General features: G+C 39.6%; 1 protein-coding gene across 1 annotated transcript in view; it reads left to right on the forward strand.

Moving 5' to 3' along the window:
• LOC146377280 (transmembrane protein 65-like) overlaps positions 1 to 21,249 on the forward strand; it is a 41,170-nt gene that overhangs the window by 8,339 nt on the left and 11,582 nt on the right. The window contains exons 3-5 of the mRNA XM_084943996.1: positions 12,445 to 12,489; positions 17,033 to 17,100; positions 17,731 to 17,785. Of these exons, the coding sequence (XP_084800122.1) occupies positions 12,445 to 12,489; positions 17,033 to 17,100; positions 17,731 to 17,785 (168 nt within the window). The remainder of the gene's footprint in view (positions 1 to 12,444; positions 12,490 to 17,032; positions 17,101 to 17,730; positions 17,786 to 21,249) is intronic.

Here is a 21,249-nt window from a genome sequence, read left to right on the forward strand (position 1 = left end):
TAATAATGATGTGAGGAAAGACAATTAGGAAATTGAAGGGAACTGTAGTTTTTGATTTAAACATGCATTCATTGATTTTTAGAGCATATCAAGCAACATTTTTTTTTAATTCATATAGTGAACATTTAAACACATGACTGTCTGGTTACATCTGTATATCTGCAGACTTGCCCATTGGTTGGTTTTTATCTCTAAATCTCTGCTTGGGCTGGTTCCTTCTTGTTTGTGTGTCCAGGGTTGAAACCACAACCAGAAAAGCCCACGCTCTCACAACCAGAAAAGCCCACGCTCTCATAATATAATGCAAAGAATTTAAAATACACTGTCCCTATTTCCGGAAATTGCTGCAACTATAGTGAGGGAGTGCAAGTCGATTTTAAATGAACAGCAGAATAGCTCTTTTGGTCTGCGTGACTGCTTTCAATGATCTGTTACTGCATATGATTCACATGTTTGTGTCCGTTTCTCTATTTGTTTTATGGTTTTGTTGCATTTGTTGTAACTTCAGCTTGGCCAGCTCTCGCTTGAAAAAGAGATTTTAAACTCAGTGAGACTTTTATCTGGATAAATAAGATTAATAATAATAATAAAATAGTTTCCTACTACATATTTATCTATCATAATTCTGTTTCTACACTCATTTTATATGAGTGCTTGTTGTTTGTTGTATATTTGCTGCTATGACAACTCAATTGGCTCTGGGATTAATAAAGTTTCTCTGATTCTGATAATAAATGCAACATTAGCATTTATTTCAAATGCGGTTGTTATAATAAATTATATCCGCTCTCCTTTTATACTTTTGATATACTAATGGGCTTATATGGAAAATCAGCAAACTCAAGTTTGATCACGGTTAAAAGTTCGTTGTTTTGGTGTTATTCCCTTTTTTTCTGTCCAAAATTATCACTATTTTCTTTTTACTGTTATAAAATTCTCCTGAGAAAAGTTTACCAGGTGTTTTAATGGAAAATAGTGAATTAACATCTCCACAACTCTCGAGAGAAAAATTTAAGAAGGAGCAATTTGTAGTTAAGGTCTTACTCATGAGGGGCATTTAAGGTCTATTCCAGAGGTTTCTGATAGAAAATCAGTTTGGAACAAGAACAAACGGAGAAAGCGGAGGAATGCAGACACTGTGTTAAAGGCTGAGTTGTTTAGATGATGGTTAAAAGGATGGAGAGAAGCGCTACACTCTACTAGTAATAATCTGGTGCATTGTGACTCCAGTTTATCAAACAGGAACATCAATAATAATTTCATCATTTTAAGAAAACTTTGAAATAAAAGAGAAAGAGAGAACCGCAAACTGAGCTCATGACATCAAAAGAAATTAAAATAGTGAATTAGCCTTTGAGTTATAACCTTTCTGACAACCATTCACCTCAAATAAAGATTTTTTTTAAAGAGCATTGTAGCGTTGTGTTGTAGCAGGAGCATTGTATTGATCAGATTGCACATAGATTTTAGAGTTGTTTCTAAATGGTGTTTGCAAATTTAAATATTAGAAATATTAAAAGAACAACTACACGGGGATATTCGGTTATGAAAAATGAAAGTCTGATGTACTGTAATCATTTTTTTTCACTGTCTCATTCAGTAAGCATAGTTGAGTTCACTGTTATTGTCATTAAAAGATTATTTATTATTAAATCAATAGTACATCCCCATGCAGCAGTGTTGTTTGGCCTGATCATAATGTTCGTAAACTGATACTTGATGGAGAAATTAAATATCAAGCTGTTCCAGGAAAGTAATTTCAACTCACTTCAATTTCATTTATATAGCACCAAGTTACAGTCAATTTATATTGTCCAGTAAAGACCCTACAATGATCCCAGTAATCAGACAGGCCCCTATGAGCAAGCACTTGGCAACAGTGGGAAAGAAAAACTCCCTTTTAAGTGGAGGAATAACATTCAGGAAGGGGCAGCCATCCATCATGACTGGTTAGGAGTGATAGATTATTATTTAAAAAAAAACAAAATCGATACAGGAGATGCTGTTCATATTCTAAAAAAAAAAATTGTCATTTTAGCCCATTGGTAGTTCCTAGGCAACATGATGATGTCATATATGATCTATATGCTGTGGATATAGATCAAGTTACAAACATAGGATGTTTTTATAGGATCTACATAAATATTTGAACGAACACACACACACACACACACACACACACACACACACTGTCTATTATAGTAAGCCTGTGACTGAAATTGCCTGGTGGCTTTTCCAACAACATTGCTAAAAAAAAGGCAGATTTAGTTACAGCTGAAACCTTCTTTACATTAATTAATAGTTGAATCCGTATCTCCATGCTCATCTCTACACATTTTGGGGGGTTTAAAGAAAACCTTGTTTCTATCGCCTCTCCCACTGGGAGCATAGATTCACATATAAAGTTTTTTGTTCACCAAAAATGTCAGGAGTACAGCGGATGCATGCAAAGATGAGGAGGAAAAGAGAAAAACAGAATCGTTCTGGAGCTCCTCTGGACTTCTGTCATCCTCACTGTTCAGCCACTTTGTGATGTCTACTATACGCCTAGCTTGCCCACAGGGCTGCTGGTGAAGAGATAACACGAGAGGAGATGAGATAGAGGGGAAATTGCCTCTATGGCGCAAAGGAGGGAGACTTAATTGGAGATGCAAAAGAGGCAAGCAAGTGGCAAGAGGATGGGAGACGGCTCGATGATCTTTATGACTTTGCTTTGTTTGTCCCCTCAAGTCTGAGTGCCATCGAATTAAGCTTCCTTTCAAAAACTGGTTCTTTTTCTTTAGCAGCTCTTTCCAAGGTACGACTGAAGCAGATTGAATAACAAATAGATGATCAAAGCTTTTATCCTCTTTCCACAGGTTACTACATTTCAATGGGGCATCTATATACCTACTATTTTTTATGCTCAATATCTTTTGCCGTCAGACAGCACGGTGATATTTCACTTCACCTTTCATGTTGAAAGGAGAAGCCGTGCCCTCTCACTTCCTTCCTTTTTTTTTTTTTTTACATTGTGTCCATCTTACCTGGGTTAACACAGAGGAGAGCACCTTTGAATTTCTCACACAGTATTATTGTGATGCAAATTCAAACGTGCTGCTGGGACATGGCGCTCCCAGGGGGCGTTTAACCTACTGCAACGAAGCATGATCGCAGATTACCACATCAGTGGTGCGACGCTGCCGTCCTGCTGATACTCGTCAGTCGAAAGCAGCACTGATGAATTATTTTGGTTACGGACACATCACAGAGGGAGGCCCGTAACCGTCCTGTGGAAGTTGTCACTGTGACAGATAATTTATGTACTGAAAACACACCATACATCACACAGATACTCCAGTACTGTGTTTATGGAGTAATTGGTTTTTGCTGCCAACAACAGAGGTGCAGCCATTAATAACTAATCGGTCTCAACACACCAGTAAGACAAAGTAAGTGGTTTTTGGAAACGTTTCCAATCAACTGCCATGATTCATAGCATGCGTCCCAAACATTAAGCAATACTGGAGTCAGTATTACCTTTGAATCAGGTCTTTTTATTGGTTAATTATACTAAACCAGTTTACTGTTGTTTACCACAACAGGCTTTCCATTTCCATAATGAGACTATTGATTTTGCTCACTCTTACTGATGGATCTAATTAACTGCAGTTAGCTAATTAAACCACTTTAGCCTCCACAAGTGGGTTGGAAGCCTAGTCTAGAGGGTTTTATACATGTGTTTGATGGCTAATGCATGCTGTGTTGAGCACTTCAAGCTCTTTATCCAACCAACAGCAGCACACAGACAGTGAACCTGGCTCAGGTTGTTGAAGCTTAATTGCTCAAAGGAGACAAAAGCTGCTGAACAGTAATAGCATCCAGGATTGGAACTGGGCAAGCACTCCTGCAGCTTTTTACCGACGAACTGTGGTTGGTTAATGACATGCGCCTTGGTCTTTGAATTAAGGCTAATCATCCTGTTTGGATTTAAGATGATGTTACTGAGCCATCTAGTGGCTGTTTGCTGTGTAAAATCTCCACACAGCCACTAGATGTCCTCAGACTGTACCAATCCCAGGCACCTGTCCTTCCCGCCCACTCACACACACCTGTTCTCACCTGTCTACTCATAGATTCTAAACCTGGCAGTTGGACTTGTTTAGTGCCAGATTTTCTTGTCATTCATGCTCAGTACGTCACAGATTGTTGATGGCACCCTTTTTCCTGCTTCCCTTCCTGTCAGTTACTTTACCTGCCTAAAGGCTCAAATACATTTGCTGTTTGCTGGAGGCAAATAGCAAAAACAACGTAGTAGTTTTTTTTCCACTGCTGTGACCCTTGTACTACATGAAGTTGCTTCCTCTTGCAAGTCCTTGTAAAGGAGAAAGTCGAGGGTTAGTCTAAAAAAGGGGAATAAAGTTAAAAAATAAAAGACTGTGATGTTGTCTTTCAGCCTGGTGCCAATCTGGAACTTTTATAATTTATACGGGGAGGACAAAAGCGGGGCAGAAAATCACTGCATATGGTTGCTCTTTTTTGTGAAGTCTAGGCAGATGGATCGAGCCATGAGTCAAATTATACAGCATCACAGAAGCTCAGGTAATATTATGCACAGCGGGATGTGTTTGACATTCAAGGTGGTGTTTGTTGTGGCCAGCCTGTCCATTTCATCACGAGGTCAAAAGCTTAAAAGACAAGGATGGAAAAAATGTCTTTTTCACAAGGTATCACAACCTCTCAAGACACCGCATATTTACCATTTGTCTTCTCCAAGCAGCTTTTCTCTTTGCTTTTGTCATTCCATGCTTTACTTTTGTACTCGGATGAGAATGTCTCCTTGGTTTCTACCTGGCCCCTTAGAGATATATATGGCTGCCGATTCCCCCATAATGCTCAAGTCAGCACTTGCTTATCAAGGTTAATTTCTCTCCAGCCCTGTATTTGCTGGTTTGCTGCTTTGGCTTCACTGCTTTAAGCAACTCGCTAACCTTGGTTTTCCTCTGTGAAATAGAATTTAAATGGCCATTTAGATGCTAAATATTTCACCGTTTTTACAAGATAACTATGAACTTGGTGCATCTGTGCTTTTTGTTGGTTTTTTTTTAGTGTGCAGGCGTCTTTTTGGTTGCCTGCTGTGTCTGGAATCAGTGGTTAAAAGACAAGCAGTGAAAGCAGGCCAAACAAAAACCGAACAATGAGCTGAAAGATGGTAAAATGCTCTTTATGAGCTGGAAGGGAGCAGGAGAATATGTAGCTAAGACTTTAAAATTCTACAGTTATTTGAGAACAGTACTGATTACGTCAGCTAGCACTTTTTGACATTTTTCAGATTAAAATTTTGATTTATTACAAATGTGTTTGATGGTTTATGTCACATGCTTTAAATATTTAAGACCAATTTGTTGCATAGTGGAAATATATTTCATATGACTGACACCAAGTAAAAATATGACCTTACTGGCTAAAAAGCTAAAACTAACACTGCAGTTGAACTGCTGTGCACCTGCACAGACAAACCACACTTCACGGCACAGATTCAACAAGTTGCTGGAAACATTCCTCAGGATTTTGGTCCATATTGACTTGACAGCTGCACGTCCATGATGTTAATCTTCTGATCCATCACATCTGTAAGGTGCTCCACTGGATTGAGATCTGGTGACTATGGAGGCCATTTGAGTACAATCACTCAGTGCCATGTTCAAGACTCAGTTTGAGCTGATCTGAGCTTTGCCACATGGTACAATGTGGTCATAAAGGGATGGACATGTTCATCAACACTACTTGGTTTGGCTGTGGCGTTTACATGTCGTTCACTCCAAAGTGTGACCTTAGTATCTGGATGTCCGCAGAAATTGAGACTCAGTATTTTTCCAATCTTCTGTTATTGCATTTTGCTTGAGCCCATGTGAACTGTTCTCTCCCAACAGGAGTGGCACCAGGAGTGTTTTTTGCTGCTGTAGCCCATCTCTTTAAGGTATACCTGGGTTGTAACAAGAGGTTATTTGAGTTACTTTTGTCTTCCTATCACTTTGAGGCAGTTGTTGCCACTCACTGGATATTTCCTCTTGTTCAGACCGTTCTCTATAAACACTAGAGAGAGTTCCACTGGAAAATCCCAGCAGTTCAGCAGTTTCTAAATTACTCTGTCTGGAACCAACAATCACACCATGTTCAAAGTCACCTTTCTTCCCCATTGTGATGCTTGGTTTTAACTTCAGCAGGTCGTTTTGTCCAAGTCTGCATGCCTAAATGCACTGAGTTGCTGCTTTGCGATTGGCTGATAAGATACTGGAGATAAGGGCGGTTGAACCTGACGAAGTTGCCACTTAATGTTAAGTACAGGTAAAGCCGTTGTACACTGCTTCCAATGTGAACTTTTGGGCGATCAAAGGCAAAATTGAAACTGCACTTCCTGCTTTCCTTCTCTTCTCCAGTGGTTTTCCATTTGTCAGGGGGATCTTTGCAGGGATTGGTGGTGGTTTTGTCTGTTTCTGAGTTTTCTTTCAGGGCTTTCCCAGCTCCCTAAATCGTCACTGAGGAAACAGAAAGCTGTATTTCTTTTTCTACCTGCCATTTAGAGTTCAATGAGCTCAGAGGGAAAAAAATACTCTTCTGAAATATAAGTCCTGGATTATGCATCTGCTTGTGTAGGTTCATGCTCCAGTGCTTTGTGTTTTCTTCTCGCAGAAGTAAACTGACAGGGTAATTCTGCGTTTAATGAGAAACTACTCATTGTTTTCTCTCAGCAGACATTCGTGTTGTGATATGACATTTAGAAGTTCCTCCCCCGAGCACATAGTAGGGGTTGCTAAAGGCCAATACTGTCGTCCTCAAATTGGACAAAACTGAAATAGTCTCTCACAGATCATGCTGAAAACAAAAGCTGAAGACTCTTTTTTTTTCTGGACTGCATTGGGTCACTCAGAATTCTTTTGGCCTAAGTAGCTGGCAGACTGGCTCCCAATGGCAAGTAAACAGCTTTGGGGTGGCTGTGGCTCAGGTGGTAGAGCAGATCAGCTACTGATTGGAAGGTGGTGGTTCGATTCTGGGCTCCCCCAGTCTGCATGCCAAATATCCTTGGGTAAGATACTAACCCCAAATTGCTCTCCGATGCATTCATCAGAGTGTGATTGTGTGAGAATGTTTATTAGTTGCACTTGAGTTTAGAAGTGCAGGGGTGAATGAGGCGTGTTGTATACAGTGCTTTGAGTACTCTGGGAGAGCAGAAAAGCACTATACAGGAATCCGTCCATTTCATGATACCTTCTCCGACATTCAGTGGATGAATTCTAACATTCAGAAGCATATTGCAGGGCACTATTATTATTGAGATTTCTTTGAGTATTTAATTCATTGTCTTTTACTTTTTATGATACCTAATCTTCATTCTTCTGTAGACTAATTTCAGCTTTGTTTGCACCTTTAAAAAGTGCCCCCCTCCCCCAAGGAAGAAAAAATTGTTCCCATTTTGTGTTTGCTAATGACTGTCCTGTCCACCAGGTCCACATTCTTTGTGCTGTGTAATTTTCTCTCTCCTGTCTCATATATCATAGGGGAATAGCAAGGTGCTGTGCAGCTGATGAATGGCTCCAGCCTTCAATTGTTCCTCTTCTGCTGAACCTTTATTCTTTCTCTCCCAGACACACACACACACACACACACACACACACACACACACAATACAATGACATAGATTCATACAGAAACACGTCCCTCTAGAATCGAGACTCTCTCCAATAATGTTTTAGTACATAACATGCGAGACATGCACACTAACAGAAACAGGTACACACACACACACACACAACACTGCATTGAACTGCCGTATGCAGAAATGTCCTTGCAGTAGTTGTTGCTTTACCCTCTCAGAGTAAAGCTGAAATTCACAGTGTCTGTATTTGTCATTTCTACGCACAAAAACGAAATGCAGAATGGACTGACAGACATTTATTCAACTTATTTTTTCCTGTGGCTGAGGCTGTTTGCCTTTTTCCTTTCTTCATACTTATCTCCCATTTACAAAACTAAGCTCTTCACACGTTGGTTTCATACTGTACCAGCACCGAGAGAGTGTGGCCATTTGTCAAAGCAAAACAAAGACAACACACTGCGAGCTCCTCTCGCCTTCTTCTGAGATCACAGCAACACTCTCATAGAGGGAGGAATAAAGCAGCAAAACAAAGCAAATAATCTGTGGGTTGAGCCAAACCAGCTACCACTTATGCAATGACTTTTGAAATATAGAGCAAATTCAAAGTAGTAGCTTTTTTTAGATTTAGGATTTACTGGAAATTCATGTGAACAAGTGACAGAGTTTTACAGTTTACCAAATTCACACAGGTGTTATACCTGATCTTGCAAACAGCATCATCTGTGACCAGAATGCTGAAATGTGTAGTCTGTTTATGTGTAAACACAGTCTTTATCAGATGGAGCTGATTCTGCTTCATAGTCATAGTTAGCGACTTATTACGACCCATTCAACGTTCCCACCACTCTTATCTTTTGAAATTTAAGTCTCTCAGCAGCTCAGGGGGATTTGAGGCTCCATTCGATCAATATAGGAGAGTTCTGGGTGCAACAGAGAGCCATGTCAGCTATCAGGGCATAATAAATGGCTATGTGCAAAATCATTGCGGGAATCTGTCACTCTTTAATATTTATTTCTTTTTTTTTTATTTGAGTGCTGATGTGTAGTGACTCAGCTGTGCTTTCATTTTCTCTCATTGTTTTTAAAGTGATGAGAAAATGCAGCAGGTACGGACTGCTGGTTGGAGCTGAAATGATGTTTATTACACTATTTCTTCCATCGGCACGATCACGGCCTGCGCTGTGCGCATGAGAACTTCATGCCTACTGGTGCAGAACTGAGCCAGACACCTCAAAAGCTGATAATATTTTAATTTTGTGGATTCAGGGATTATTGATACCTGATAACTGAAGTTGGGCTTTACATTAAATAAATAATAAGTAAAAGCGGCTTCTTACTACTGTTTTGTACTACCACCATCTTGTTTGTTAAGCTGGGGTTGGTGGTGCTGATTCAACTTTTCAGTCTGACTTGAGGCAGGCGTTTTGGTTTAAAATCGGCATTGGTAACTCAGTAATTCTGATTTCCAGCTTCAAATTGAACCCACCGGGAGAGTCAGCACTTTTTCCAGGGGCGCATCTAAAAGGGGGGCACCGGGGGCCAGACATCTCAAAATCTGATAATGTTTTAATTTTGTGGATTCGGGGATTATTGATACCTGATAACTGAAGTTAATGGGCTTTACATTAAATAAATAATTTAACTATGTGTTATTCTCTAAGGAAATGCAGTCTACACACAAAATCGCTACACTTTGTAAAAGCTGTTTGTTCTTTTTTAATTCTTACTAAGTTTTTTGTACCACCACCATCTTGGATTGTTAAGTGGGGTTGGTGGTGCTGATTCAAGTTGTAGTTCTGACTTGAGGGGGTGTTTCGCTTTAATATCTCGTCTGGCAACTCAGAAATTCTGATTTCCAACTTCAAATTGAACACACCAAGAGAGTCAGCATTTTTTCTAGGGGTGCATCTAAAAGGGGGGCACCGGGGGCCAGACATGCCCCAGCTTTCGAAATTTAATTACCACCCCACTACCCCCAATGATATTAATCTGGGATACTGTAAATAGGACATTGCAATAAAAGAATGGTTTTATATTAATTATTTCTGCTGATTTAGATAATGAACATAAAATATAAAATCTATTTATAGACTATGCTATATAATAATACTTTTCTAATTAATAAATTAAGTTTTTTTTTTCCATTATGTTTTTATTATTCCTTTATATTTTAAGTATATTTTAATATATATTTTGATGCTAATACGTGACACAAATTAACTTGCAGTGCATGATTTGTAACATTATTTTACAATATTTTGCTTCTTTGGCTTCATTTAACAAAATACTTAACAAAGTACAAAAAGTTCCCCAATACAAAAATTTTTTATGTTGGAACCACTGCATCTTATTTAATAGAGAGGTGATGAGCCTAAAAGTCATGCCCAGTGTTTTCTAATGCAGATTTAATGCTGTATCAGTTTCTGATCCGTTGCCCCCATTTCTGAATATAAGAAAAATCCTTGAATCAGTCCCTCTTTTTGCTTGGGTATAATATGTAAAGCTATTAAATAATTCTACATGCACAAACTTTACAAAAAAAGAGAGATAATAAATGTTTCAAGTCTTTATCCAAATATCCTGAAGATCAGTCTCTGCGTGGAAGTAAACCGATTCATTCGATTTTTTTTATTTTTAAGTTTTGAGATGTTACAAATAAAGCAGCCAACGGAAGGAAGACTGAGACAGAGCCATGCTGAACGCAGTCTGAGCCCTTCACAGCACATGACCTGACACTGCTGCACCGGCGTCAGCTGAGGACTGATTCAGCTGACCTTCACAACTTTGATTTATGTGCAATTCATCCATCTGACGCTAGTGGGTATTCACCAGGGAGCAGATAGTTTTAGGGTGGTGTTAAACACTGCTTTGAAATATGAAAAAGTGGGGGAATATCGTTAAAACGCTGATGCATCTTTCTTTACTGAAAAGTTCCATTTTCTAACAAATGCTAGTGTTGTAAGGCAGGTGAGGATAACTGCGTACCAAGAAGGTTTAATGGTTACTGCCTCACTGATGTTGATGATCACTGAAAGGTCTTCAATTAAATCCTGAAGCAGCCCCTGGATGAGCAATAAATGGAAACAAATGGTTTCTGGAGGGAAGTAAACCATCCTCTGTGGATAAGATCTCCATCTCTTGTAGTTGGATGGTTGATGCCTGTGGAAGCAACATAATTGTCCGGAAACTTGGAAAATGGGATAATAATATTTCTTTATACACAAACTGGAAGCATTGACAGGTCAGTGTGTGTCTGTGTATGCACTTTGCTGATGAACATCTGTTGTGAGCTGCATGAGCCGGGAGTTGAACTGAAGACTGTAGAGCTCATAATGTCACACTGAACATGGGTGGCAGTGGGTGGGGGGAGGCACACAGGGTGGAGGAAAGAAGGCAGAAAGCTATCTTTAGTTTCCCATTCATTCTGTGATCGACCAGGTTCAGTTTTTAAACTTCTAAACTTAACTGTAACATAAATAAATCCATTAAGTGATTGAAAATTATTAAATTGTGCTCAAGCTTTTTTTTTTTTGTTCTAATTAAGTAAAAACAAAAGTTAATAGTTTTCTCCAAGGTCCAAGGAGGGAATGAAGGAGTATGTTTGTTTGGAGTTTAATCACCTTCACTACTAATAATCCAAACCTTTCCAGCCTGGTTTACCCTGCAGTGGTGCAATAACACCTGGAAATGACAGAGCAGACTTCATTATGTGGACTAACATTTCCACAGACCTCATGGCAATAAATCCAATTTCACTGGACCTGCAGAAGAAGTCCTCTTGTCTTGTGTCTTTAGCCTTAAAACCAATTTAATTATCTATTTCTCTACAGCAGGTCATTGTGCTGCATCACAGTTCAGTGGCTGTTGAGTAAATGTGGCATATAGTCTGACAGTAATTTTACTCTGCAATCCAGGCTCACAGATAAAGGTTGCATCCCATTAACTTCAGTTTCAGTTCAGCTGTGCTGTCGCAGTATTAAAGTTTAATGAAATCTCAGTAAACTTTGTATTTGTATGTTGTGTGTGTCCGATATTTGAATCTTTGGTTCTCGGCTCTAATTGTTTGGCACCACATGCATTCACGCTAATCAGTATGATGGCGAGTCTCCCGATAAGCTTGTTTGGCAACAGTTATTATATGTCGACATCACTTTAACCCTTATTTTGGAAGCAGCCAGGCTACTAAGAAAACCAGCTGGTGCTCACACATCACCTGTTTTCTCACTTCCCTTCACAAGCTTCCAGAGAAATTCATAATCCACTTTAAATGTTATAAATAACATATGAAGTCCTGCATGGCCTACATATAGCAGAGTTATATAGAGACCTTATTCTAATCATTGGCGTCTCCGATCATGTTATCTGAGTCTTTTAACCCTTTTGTGCTCTTATTTTGAAACTAGAGGTGATCACAGTTTTGAGGTTGTAGCTTCTAAACTTTGAAGTGACCTTCATCAGCCTATCTGTGGTTTGTTATAACTGCTAAAAACTAATTTTAATAGGTTAGCTTTTTCTTTAATCTGTCTCCCATCATTTTTGTCCATTTAATATGTGTATGCAGGCATTTAGGACTGTAAGACTGTGTTTTACTTGTGAGTCTATATCCACAAATCCATATATATTTGTTCAGTCGAGGGAGGTGTGGTTTCTTTTCTCTTCGCTCCTCTCATGTCATATTTCTTGCATGCCTTCCTTCTTCTTTTTCTCTGCTTTTATGTTTTGCCATCTATGAAGTGTCTCTCAATTATGCTGACTGTTCTCCTCAATAGAAATGTTTTTCTTTAATATTTGTTTTCTTCTTTTTCCAGGGCAGCTGGAAATTGCACCACCTACTGCAGCACAGTTAAGATATGGTAAGAGGTCCTTTTGTTCTTGGCAGATATATTAACTCCTCAATGTGTCTCTATATATTTTATCCTTTTCATTTTACAAGATGAGTACTCATAGAAAATTGCTCATTAATCTTTTAGGACATGCCTCATTTAACAGTCAGTCAGTTTAGGAAAGTTAATGAGGACCAGTTTAATTAACGGCTCATTGTGAATGTGTTGTTTCCGTGAATTGTCCAAAGGAAAGGAAAAACCCCTGTGTATGGACCTAATGGATCCAAATTGAATCTAATAAGCAGTAAAAAAGTCTCTGAGTCTGAGGTCATAATGACTTAAATGTAAAATCAGTGTTTTTTTGAGGTTATTTAAGAGAAAAAACAACAAATTGATGGATTGAATTTATGTGTAAACTTAGAATTAATAAATAAAATTAGATAGGAGCAGGTTTGCGATTCATGGAAGCCACCATGTTGTCCTATCATCTTGAGTACAGATGAGATGGACATCGTCGTTCCGCGTAATAGTGTTTTATGAATGTGGCTGCAGAGCGGCCACATTCATAGTATACCAGAGGTGGAGAAGAAGAAAACTTGTAGGCATTCCCGTGCAGAGTGTCAGACTCAGGATATGAGTATCTATGCATATTATCTGAGAACGGGTCCTCTTCACCAAAGTAGTGAAAACAAGAAGGAAAGAGACAACGCGACTCGATAAAACTATATCTTCTTCCTTCTCACCTCAAGTGTCACCTGCTGAACTGATGTCTGAGCTCTAACACACGAGGACGTGCATTAACATGCACCAACAACAGCTGGTTATGAGCTAACATTATGTCAGCTAATATTAGGCTGTGATAAACAGTTTGATTGCATTCTCATATCATATGAGAGTTTATTCAATAAGTCTCAGAGTCCAACAATGTTCGATCCACTTTAAAGAAAGCTTCATTAATGCCAGCTAACAGCAGCAAAAACAGCAGCCTTTACTGACAGAAAGGTTCAGGATTTCCTAAACAACTCACCTCAGGATCACTGTCAACGTTTAGAAGTGAGCTTCTCTTCAGTTTGTATCTGACTCCTTTGACAAGTTTTGCAGCCTCTGAAGTAAACAGTCATGGAGACCAGCTGAGGTAAACAGTGGACTGACAGCCTGCACCAGGGGTGCCCAACTCCAGGCCTCAAGGGCCGTGTCCTGCAGGTTTTAGATCTCACTCTGGGTCAACACAACTGAATCAAATGATTAGTTCATTACCAGGCCTCTGGAGAACTTCAAGACATGTTGAGGAGGTAACTTACCCATTTAAATCAGCTGTGTTGGATCAAGGACACATCTATAACCTGCAGGACACCGGCCCTCGAGGCCCGGAGTTGGACACCCCTGGCCTACACTCACAAGAGATGAACAACGGTTGTTTGTCCTACATTTGCTACCATAGCTAGGATTATGGCTTGAATTGGGAGTGGTAAAAAAACAAAAAAATCAAATCAAATTTGAATGCAATTTGGAATCTACTGACCTCTAGTGGTAAATTTTTGCACACTGTAACTTTAATATGTAGCTGTTCCATCATATACAACATTACTGATATTTAAATCTACTTTAGTTCTTACTAATGTAATGGCTCACTATAATAAACATTGCCACAGCAAATGTGTGAAGTTATGCATCATAATATTATACTCTGAAAAAAATATCCGGAACGACAATCTGCTTAAACATGGAGAACAATACTTGTTGCATGTAGTCCTAAGTCCATTTGTGCCTTGTTCAATTTCTTTGAAGCATTTTTTAATTCAAACTTTCCCTAATATATGATAATAGAAAATATAACAGGATTTCTGACTTGTATAGAACATGTTTTTGGAAAAATGAAGGGTAGGGGTAAAAATGGATGAGCTATTTCATCCATTATCTGACATCTACCCTTTATCAGTGCTTCTTTCTACTAATGTGCTTAAGAAAGCACACTTAATATTAGTAGCCTGTGACAACCCATTAAATTATGTATGCAGCTAAAAGTAGATTTTAAAGGTGTTATTTTATTATGTACGTGTGCGGTGGTTAGCACTGTTACTTCACGGGGCGATCGTGGCTCAAGAGTTGGCAGTTTGTCTTGTGATCGGAAGGTTGCCGGTTCGAGCCCTGGCTTGGACAGTCTCGGTCGTTGTGTCCTTGGGCAAGACACTTCACCCGATGCCTACTGGTGGTTGTCAGAGGGCTTGGTGGCGCCAGTGTCTGGCAGCCTCGCCTCTGTCAGTGCGCCCCAGGGTGGCTGTGGCTACAATGTAGCTTGCCATCACCAGTGTGTGAATGGGTGGATAATTGAATGATTGACTAAGTAAAGCGCTATACAAATACAGGCCATTTGCCATTTTACTTCACAACAAGGAAGTCCTGGTTTCATATCTACCTGGCCTCCAGTAACAGCTGGAAAAGATACCGGGGGTTAAGCGGATGGATGTGTGGGTGGATGGTGAATTTGTATAAGGAGACATGTTTTCTGTTTGTACAGTTGTCCGTTATTACATCCTGGATCATCTTGTGTAAACCAGTCAGCACTTCCCAACATGAGGGTTTGTATTAGAAAACATTTGAAGCATGCATTTCTTTTGAAGTCAAAATAATGTAAAACACAGAGAAATTGAAGAAAAATGAAATGAAATAAACCTGAATTGGTATATAAAACTGCAAGATTAAAAGGGACCAGCCAGAAAAGCTTCAGCATAAAGCTGAGTGGGGTTTTTCTCATTGTGCTCACAAAGAAAGGATGTAATCCAACTGCAAAGGCTGTGTGGGCATTTTTCACTCTGTTGGTGATCTCATGAGCTCAGCTTTCTCTCTTCACTTTAAAGGTTTGGAAGCTTCTCCTCCTCGTCTGTCTTATATTTAACAAAAACAGATCTTTGTCGCAACAGCCGCTTTGTGTGGGAAATATTTAGTCTCCTCTGGAGTCGAGCATTTGTCTTTTTGAGCTGACACAGAAGAGACAAACTTCAAGTGAAACACTGACTCAGCCTGTTGTCACTGTGGTGTCGCACACATTTGTGATGATAATTTCAATCTTCTTGTTGTTGCCTATTTTTTTTCCTACTGGGAGTTACGAGATTATGAAAAAAACCCACTGCATCCATCTCAGGGATGAAAACTTGTGAAAGCTGCGATGGATGGGAGTCCACCTGAGGAATGAAGTTTCAAAAAAAATGCCTGCGACATCTCAAATATTCACTTTGGCGAGTTCAGAGTTTTTCTTTCTTGTAGGCCAGCTGTGATGTGCCCAGGAAAACATTAGAGGAGCCCAGATAAAACAGTCCAGACCTTTGCCTGTGGGAAGCAAACTTTGAGCTGATACTAGAGGAAAGTCTTAAGTTCATATCAAGTCACAAAAAGGAAAACTAAGGATGAGCAGTCGTGATTTCCTCAAATTTCCTAATTGAAATTTCCCCACCAACAGGGAAAAATGTCCCCAGATGGCTGTTATAATTAGAGCTAACATGGCCAGAGGAGTCATTTTTTAATATTGGGTTAAACTCAAAGTGTGCAGAATGGGATCCTGAGACAGCCGAGTCCAGTTAAGATAACAGGCCCTTGCTGTGAAATTCAAATTCAGAGCATCGTGGCGTTCACTGCTTTTAAATCTCTAAAGACAGCTTCACTCTTAAATCATTTTTCTGAGTTAAGAATAAAAATGTGACGCATCAAGGATCTGAAAGCACATTTGAGAAATAAAGAGGCGAATCATTTACCAAATGTTGAGATTTCCCGACTGACCTCACTAACTGCTGTTAAATTTCACACTCGAGTTCCAGTTTGTTTCCGTAGGGAATCAGTCAAACCCAACACCGAGAATTCTCTGAGTGCTCTCTTTGTTCCGTTTCAGCATACGTTTAAAGGCAGGATTGCCTCTGGTGTCAGTCTGTGTTTAAGTGTTGAGTGTGTAGCTGTTGATCACGTTGAGCTCAGGCGCTCACAGCAGGATTGAAAGTTCTCACAGCGTCCTGAAGGAGAGCTGCAGCGCTACGAGATCCGTAGAGAACACAGTCGCATCGTGGCGATTACGCTTCAAACGTTCCTGCAGATTTGTCACTTAAACTAAACTGAACTTCACTTGAACTTAAGCTTGAATATACTTTGCCGGGGCGGTGGATGACATTTTAAAGTTCACTTTGATAGCACCATCGGTACATCAGACTGTCTATAGTATCCACGCACCCCTGCTGCAAGTGGATTTTCTTGATATTTATGATGCTATTTACTCTTTCCTGTTTTAAAAATCCATTCCACCTCACCAAGAGTCTAGTGTTCACCCGCTGGCTTCGTAGCTGTCTGCATTTTACCAGTGGCAGTGCTAAAGAAATAAGACGGAACGACTTACCCCCGTACCACATTAATGAGCATGCACTAATGTATCACTGCCTGATACTGATTTACAGCTTCTTATGGCTTCAGAGGCGTTTTGTGTCTAATGTTCTCATTTCTCTTCTAAATGTGTGATGCGTTGTTGTCTATCCATGCTGAATCACATTATAATGTGTCTGACAGTGATTTGTTGTGTTTGCTTGCTTTACAGTTCTGCTGCACAATGCACTCCCATTCGTTGGATTTGGATTCCTGGACAACTGCATCATGATTGTTGCTGTAAGTGTCTGCTTCATGGGGCATGCACTCCCATCTGCTTAGTCAGGGCGGGGAATAAAGGTAGCCACTAGCACTTTATTCTCTCAGTCTCTGGAGGTAGCTAATGCAACCTGAAAGACTGCAAAAAATGCATTTAAAGGTTGTACTAAGTATAGATTAAATTTTACAAATAGTACTTTGTTGAGATTAGGAGCTTTGTGAGTGATTAAAGGTCGTCTCGTTGCCTTTGACATGGCTGCTTCGAAGACGAGGAACCAGGTCTGCAACCACTCGCTGTCAGTTGCTGCATGCAAAGCAGCTTTTGTGCATTAAAAATGTAATCGTAGTCATTCTGCTATCAGTTTATGATTGAATGGAGTCAAGTTGGCAATTATGTGTGACCCTTTTTGTGACGACACGGTTATTAACTGTGATAAATTGATGAAAATTGAAATTCCGGTCCAGCCAGAACCTCACACGTTTGAAGCAGAAATAGTGACATGGATGCTAAAGGAAAGTGATTTAACTTCAAAATTACGCAGGTGCTTGGCATCCTGGCTTGAGTCCCCTATTGCAAAGAGATGCAGACAACAGCTTGCACTGAGCTTTCCTCTTTGTACAAATGAGCTTCTGTTCTCTTGTTTTTTCCAGGGCACACAGATTGAGTTATCAATCGGCGTGGTTCTCGGCATTTCAACTATGGCAGGTCAGAGAATCTCGTAATGTATTTGAATCTGTTTTATTTTTGAAAACACGTTTTCATTTCCTGTATTGTCCTTTTAAAGTATTGATTATATGAGTTATATAGAAGACTTTGAACAGCAAAAGGAGGATCACCCACAGTGCTGCACTTGGTCAATTCTATAAACGTGTGTTACATATGTATTGTATATGTGTCACATTCAGATTCAAGAATATCTGCTTGTAAAACAGTCAAATCAATTTATTTATTGCATTTTATTCGATTTAGGAAAATATATTTGAGAGTAATTCACATTCATGTTGCAGCACGCTAAATCATAGCTGACTGCCAAGTCTCCAAATAGAAGAAAAGGCACTTTTAGATGACGTGTTGACAGAGTGCGCTGTGTTGCAACTTAAACCTTAATCATGGAACTGTGACACTATTTAAAAATAATTATGAAGCGAGGTCAGATTAAAGAAAGAGAGGAGCAAGAGCGGCTGGCTACGATAAGGAAAACTTCATGAATATGTTAATGCTGTTCACAAGCACATTGAATGGGTATTGTAATATCCCCTTGACGACGCACATCAGAATTTTTGTTATCGCCCGCCCCTGTTTGCCGTGTCTAAAAGAGCCCCCTACTTTACCCTAAGTGAGAATGAACACACATTAGCTTTGGGATGACCGTATCACTCAGTGCTTCAAATTTAGTGTTTTACTTTTTGTCCAACTCAAACAAAGCGAGCGTCCTTTAGATTGTCATTAATCGAAGCAGAGCTAAAGAGCAGGGGGCATTTCCCTCCCTTTCAGTGCTTCTGATTCTGTTGCTGTTGGTGGTGACGGCAGTTCTTTGTCTTTAGCTCAAGCTTTTAAACATGCAGCAGTTTGGGTAAACTGATCTTTTGTCCAAGAGCCTAGGAGGTAGAAGCCAAAGGCTTTTTAAATTCCACTTCACCTGGAGGGACTGGAAAAAGAAGACTTGACCTTTTCCAGTTAAATGGATCTATAAGGGATACACTGTAGTAGGGCTGTGCGATATGACCAAAATCTCATATCCCGATATAAGAATTCTATCATCCCGATAACGATATAAATCACAAAAATGTAACATTTTCTGTAAATTCTGTGAATCTCGGGCAGCTCGATTTGCAGGAAGTGTTTCCAGCTGCGCGTCATGTAGCTGGAGTCGAGTGTTTGAACCGATGCATGAAACGATACATTTTTAGACATAAGTTGTAACGGCCGCCGTTTTCTTTGTGAGTATTTATTACACAGCGTGCTGCGGGGAAAAGCCTGTTCTAACGTTTGAGTCTAAGGTTTATTTATTAGCACCTGGCGGCTCTGTTTTACTTCTCATCCGTAAATAATCTGCTCTTTCACGTGATTCAGTTTATTTTGAAAAGTCTCAACAGGATCTTGAGCTTTATTGTGAAAGGTTTATGTGGAACATAAACAAGCGGACACGCGGTGCTGTTACCGTCGTTGTTGCTAACCACAAACAGGCGCTTGTCCATCCCTAGTGTGGTTATATTAAATATAAGAGAAAGAGAGAACTTTAAGAAATTAATATAGCCACTACAGTGACCATCAAAACGATGAAAAAATATTGCCGTAAACAGTTTATTTTGCGACACCACGAAACAAACGATAGCGTAAAATGAAACAATAGACGTTTTTATATCGTCATCTGATATATATCGTTATATCGAACAGCCCTACACTGTAGACAAGACTCATTTGAATTTTCACTTCAAACCCTTCTCCATATATTTCTATTCAGCCAAGTTTCAGTTAAAAAAAAAGAAAAATCTCCATTTGTTCAGTTCATTCCCAGTGAATTGATTGAATGGATGATTGGAATTTTGTTTGAAGCAATTTCAGGCATGGTAGGACTCTAGAGAGAAGGTTATCAGGCAGAATGTGCACTCTGGCCACTCTGAAGTTTGACGGGAGTGCTTGTTACCTTTGTGTGGAGAGGTTTTCTAACCCGGATTTGACAGTGAGCTGTAACAGACACCCTCATTAAACTAGCAGTTTAAAAAAAATCTAAATCTACTGCAGAGCCACTCGGAGACAAGAAGCACACAGGACTTCTGTTATTTCCTTAAGCACAGCCTTAAGACACTTTCTATCACTCAGACCCCATTTAGTCATTCGCACTAGATTGAGGTCATTCAGGGGTCTGCAAACTAAAATGCTGCAGTTATCTAACCCGGTCCAGAGTGATTTAGCACTCATGTCAAGTCTCTAGTGAAGACGACAAATCACCTTCTAGGAGGCAAAAATGTCTCTGCTCGCTTGATGAGCGTGGAAGCTGCATGAATCGTCTATTGCTGACTTTCCTAATTACTTCAGTTAAACAACCTTAATGATGTGAAAAGACTACAGCTCAAAAGGAATATGAGATCAAACAATTACACTCAAAAATGATTTATTTGGCCAAAATTCTAACTCTAACTAATTTAATTACAGGTAAATTTTCAGTGTAATTCTGTTAAATAAGTATAATGTAATGTATTGCATTAAAGAGGTCATTTTGGTTCGCATGCATTCAATTTGTACCAAGCACATTTTTCCTTTAGGTTTTTCAATAATTAATTTTATCTATTTCAGTTTGATTTTATTCAAATTGTTACTCATGTTTAGTGAGAGTGAATTTTCCTCCCAGTGCACAGTTTAGAACATTTGATTGATGAGACTGGTCAAACTGGTGGCGCGCAAACAAACCAAGTGGTTGAGCGTGCAACAATGGTGATAAATATGAGGTGAAACTAAGGGGTTTTTAAGGTTTTTCTTTGTTTTGGGCTTTTTGGGGGGGCGAAATTAGGGAAAATTTTAAAAAAGAAGGTTTGCTGACAAAGTTAGAGAGACAATGTTGAGAAATACTAGACAAAGGATGGTGAATACGGCGCTCCCAGGGGGAGGAAAAAGAGGAAGACCTCAGAGAATATTCACAGATGCAGTACAGGAGGACATGTAGAGGGTTGGTGCAACAGAACAGGATGTTAGGGACGGGGTGAGCTGGAGATCCATTGTGGCAACCCTTAAGGGGAGCAAGCTGGAAGAAATAGAAGTGTAAATTTCTTTCTTGACAGAATTGGTGCTTCCAGGCTTCAGTTTGCATACTTGAAGCCTTTGTACAGCTCCAGCTGCCTCACGCAAACAAATTTTCAGCTTTGAGTGAGAACAGAAGCATGTAAGGCCACATACTGCTGAGTGCAGGTATACTCCTGTTTTTGTCACTGTAGAGAGTGCTGTTCATGCACGCCTATAAATTATGACCGCTTGTACAGGAGCAATACAGCTAGTGTAAAATGTTCCCGCTGTCTCCCATTTGTAACTTCACATTGTTTCATGCCACATTTATCCCACAGCAGCCGTCAGTGAATAGTTCACATGCAGACAGGCTCTCTAGTTTTGCTTCAGATGTAAAAAGCTCCTTTTTTTGCTGCTTCCAGGCACTTGAATCTGTTCGCTCCATTAGA

The sequence above is a fragment of the Perissodus microlepis genome, chromosome 11, assembly GCF_051167445.1.
Source record: "Perissodus microlepis isolate ML-2025 ecotype Zambia chromosome 11, ASM5116744v1, whole genome shotgun sequence".
Taxonomy (NCBI): Eukaryota; Metazoa; Chordata; class Actinopteri; order Cichliformes; family Cichlidae; genus Perissodus; species Perissodus microlepis.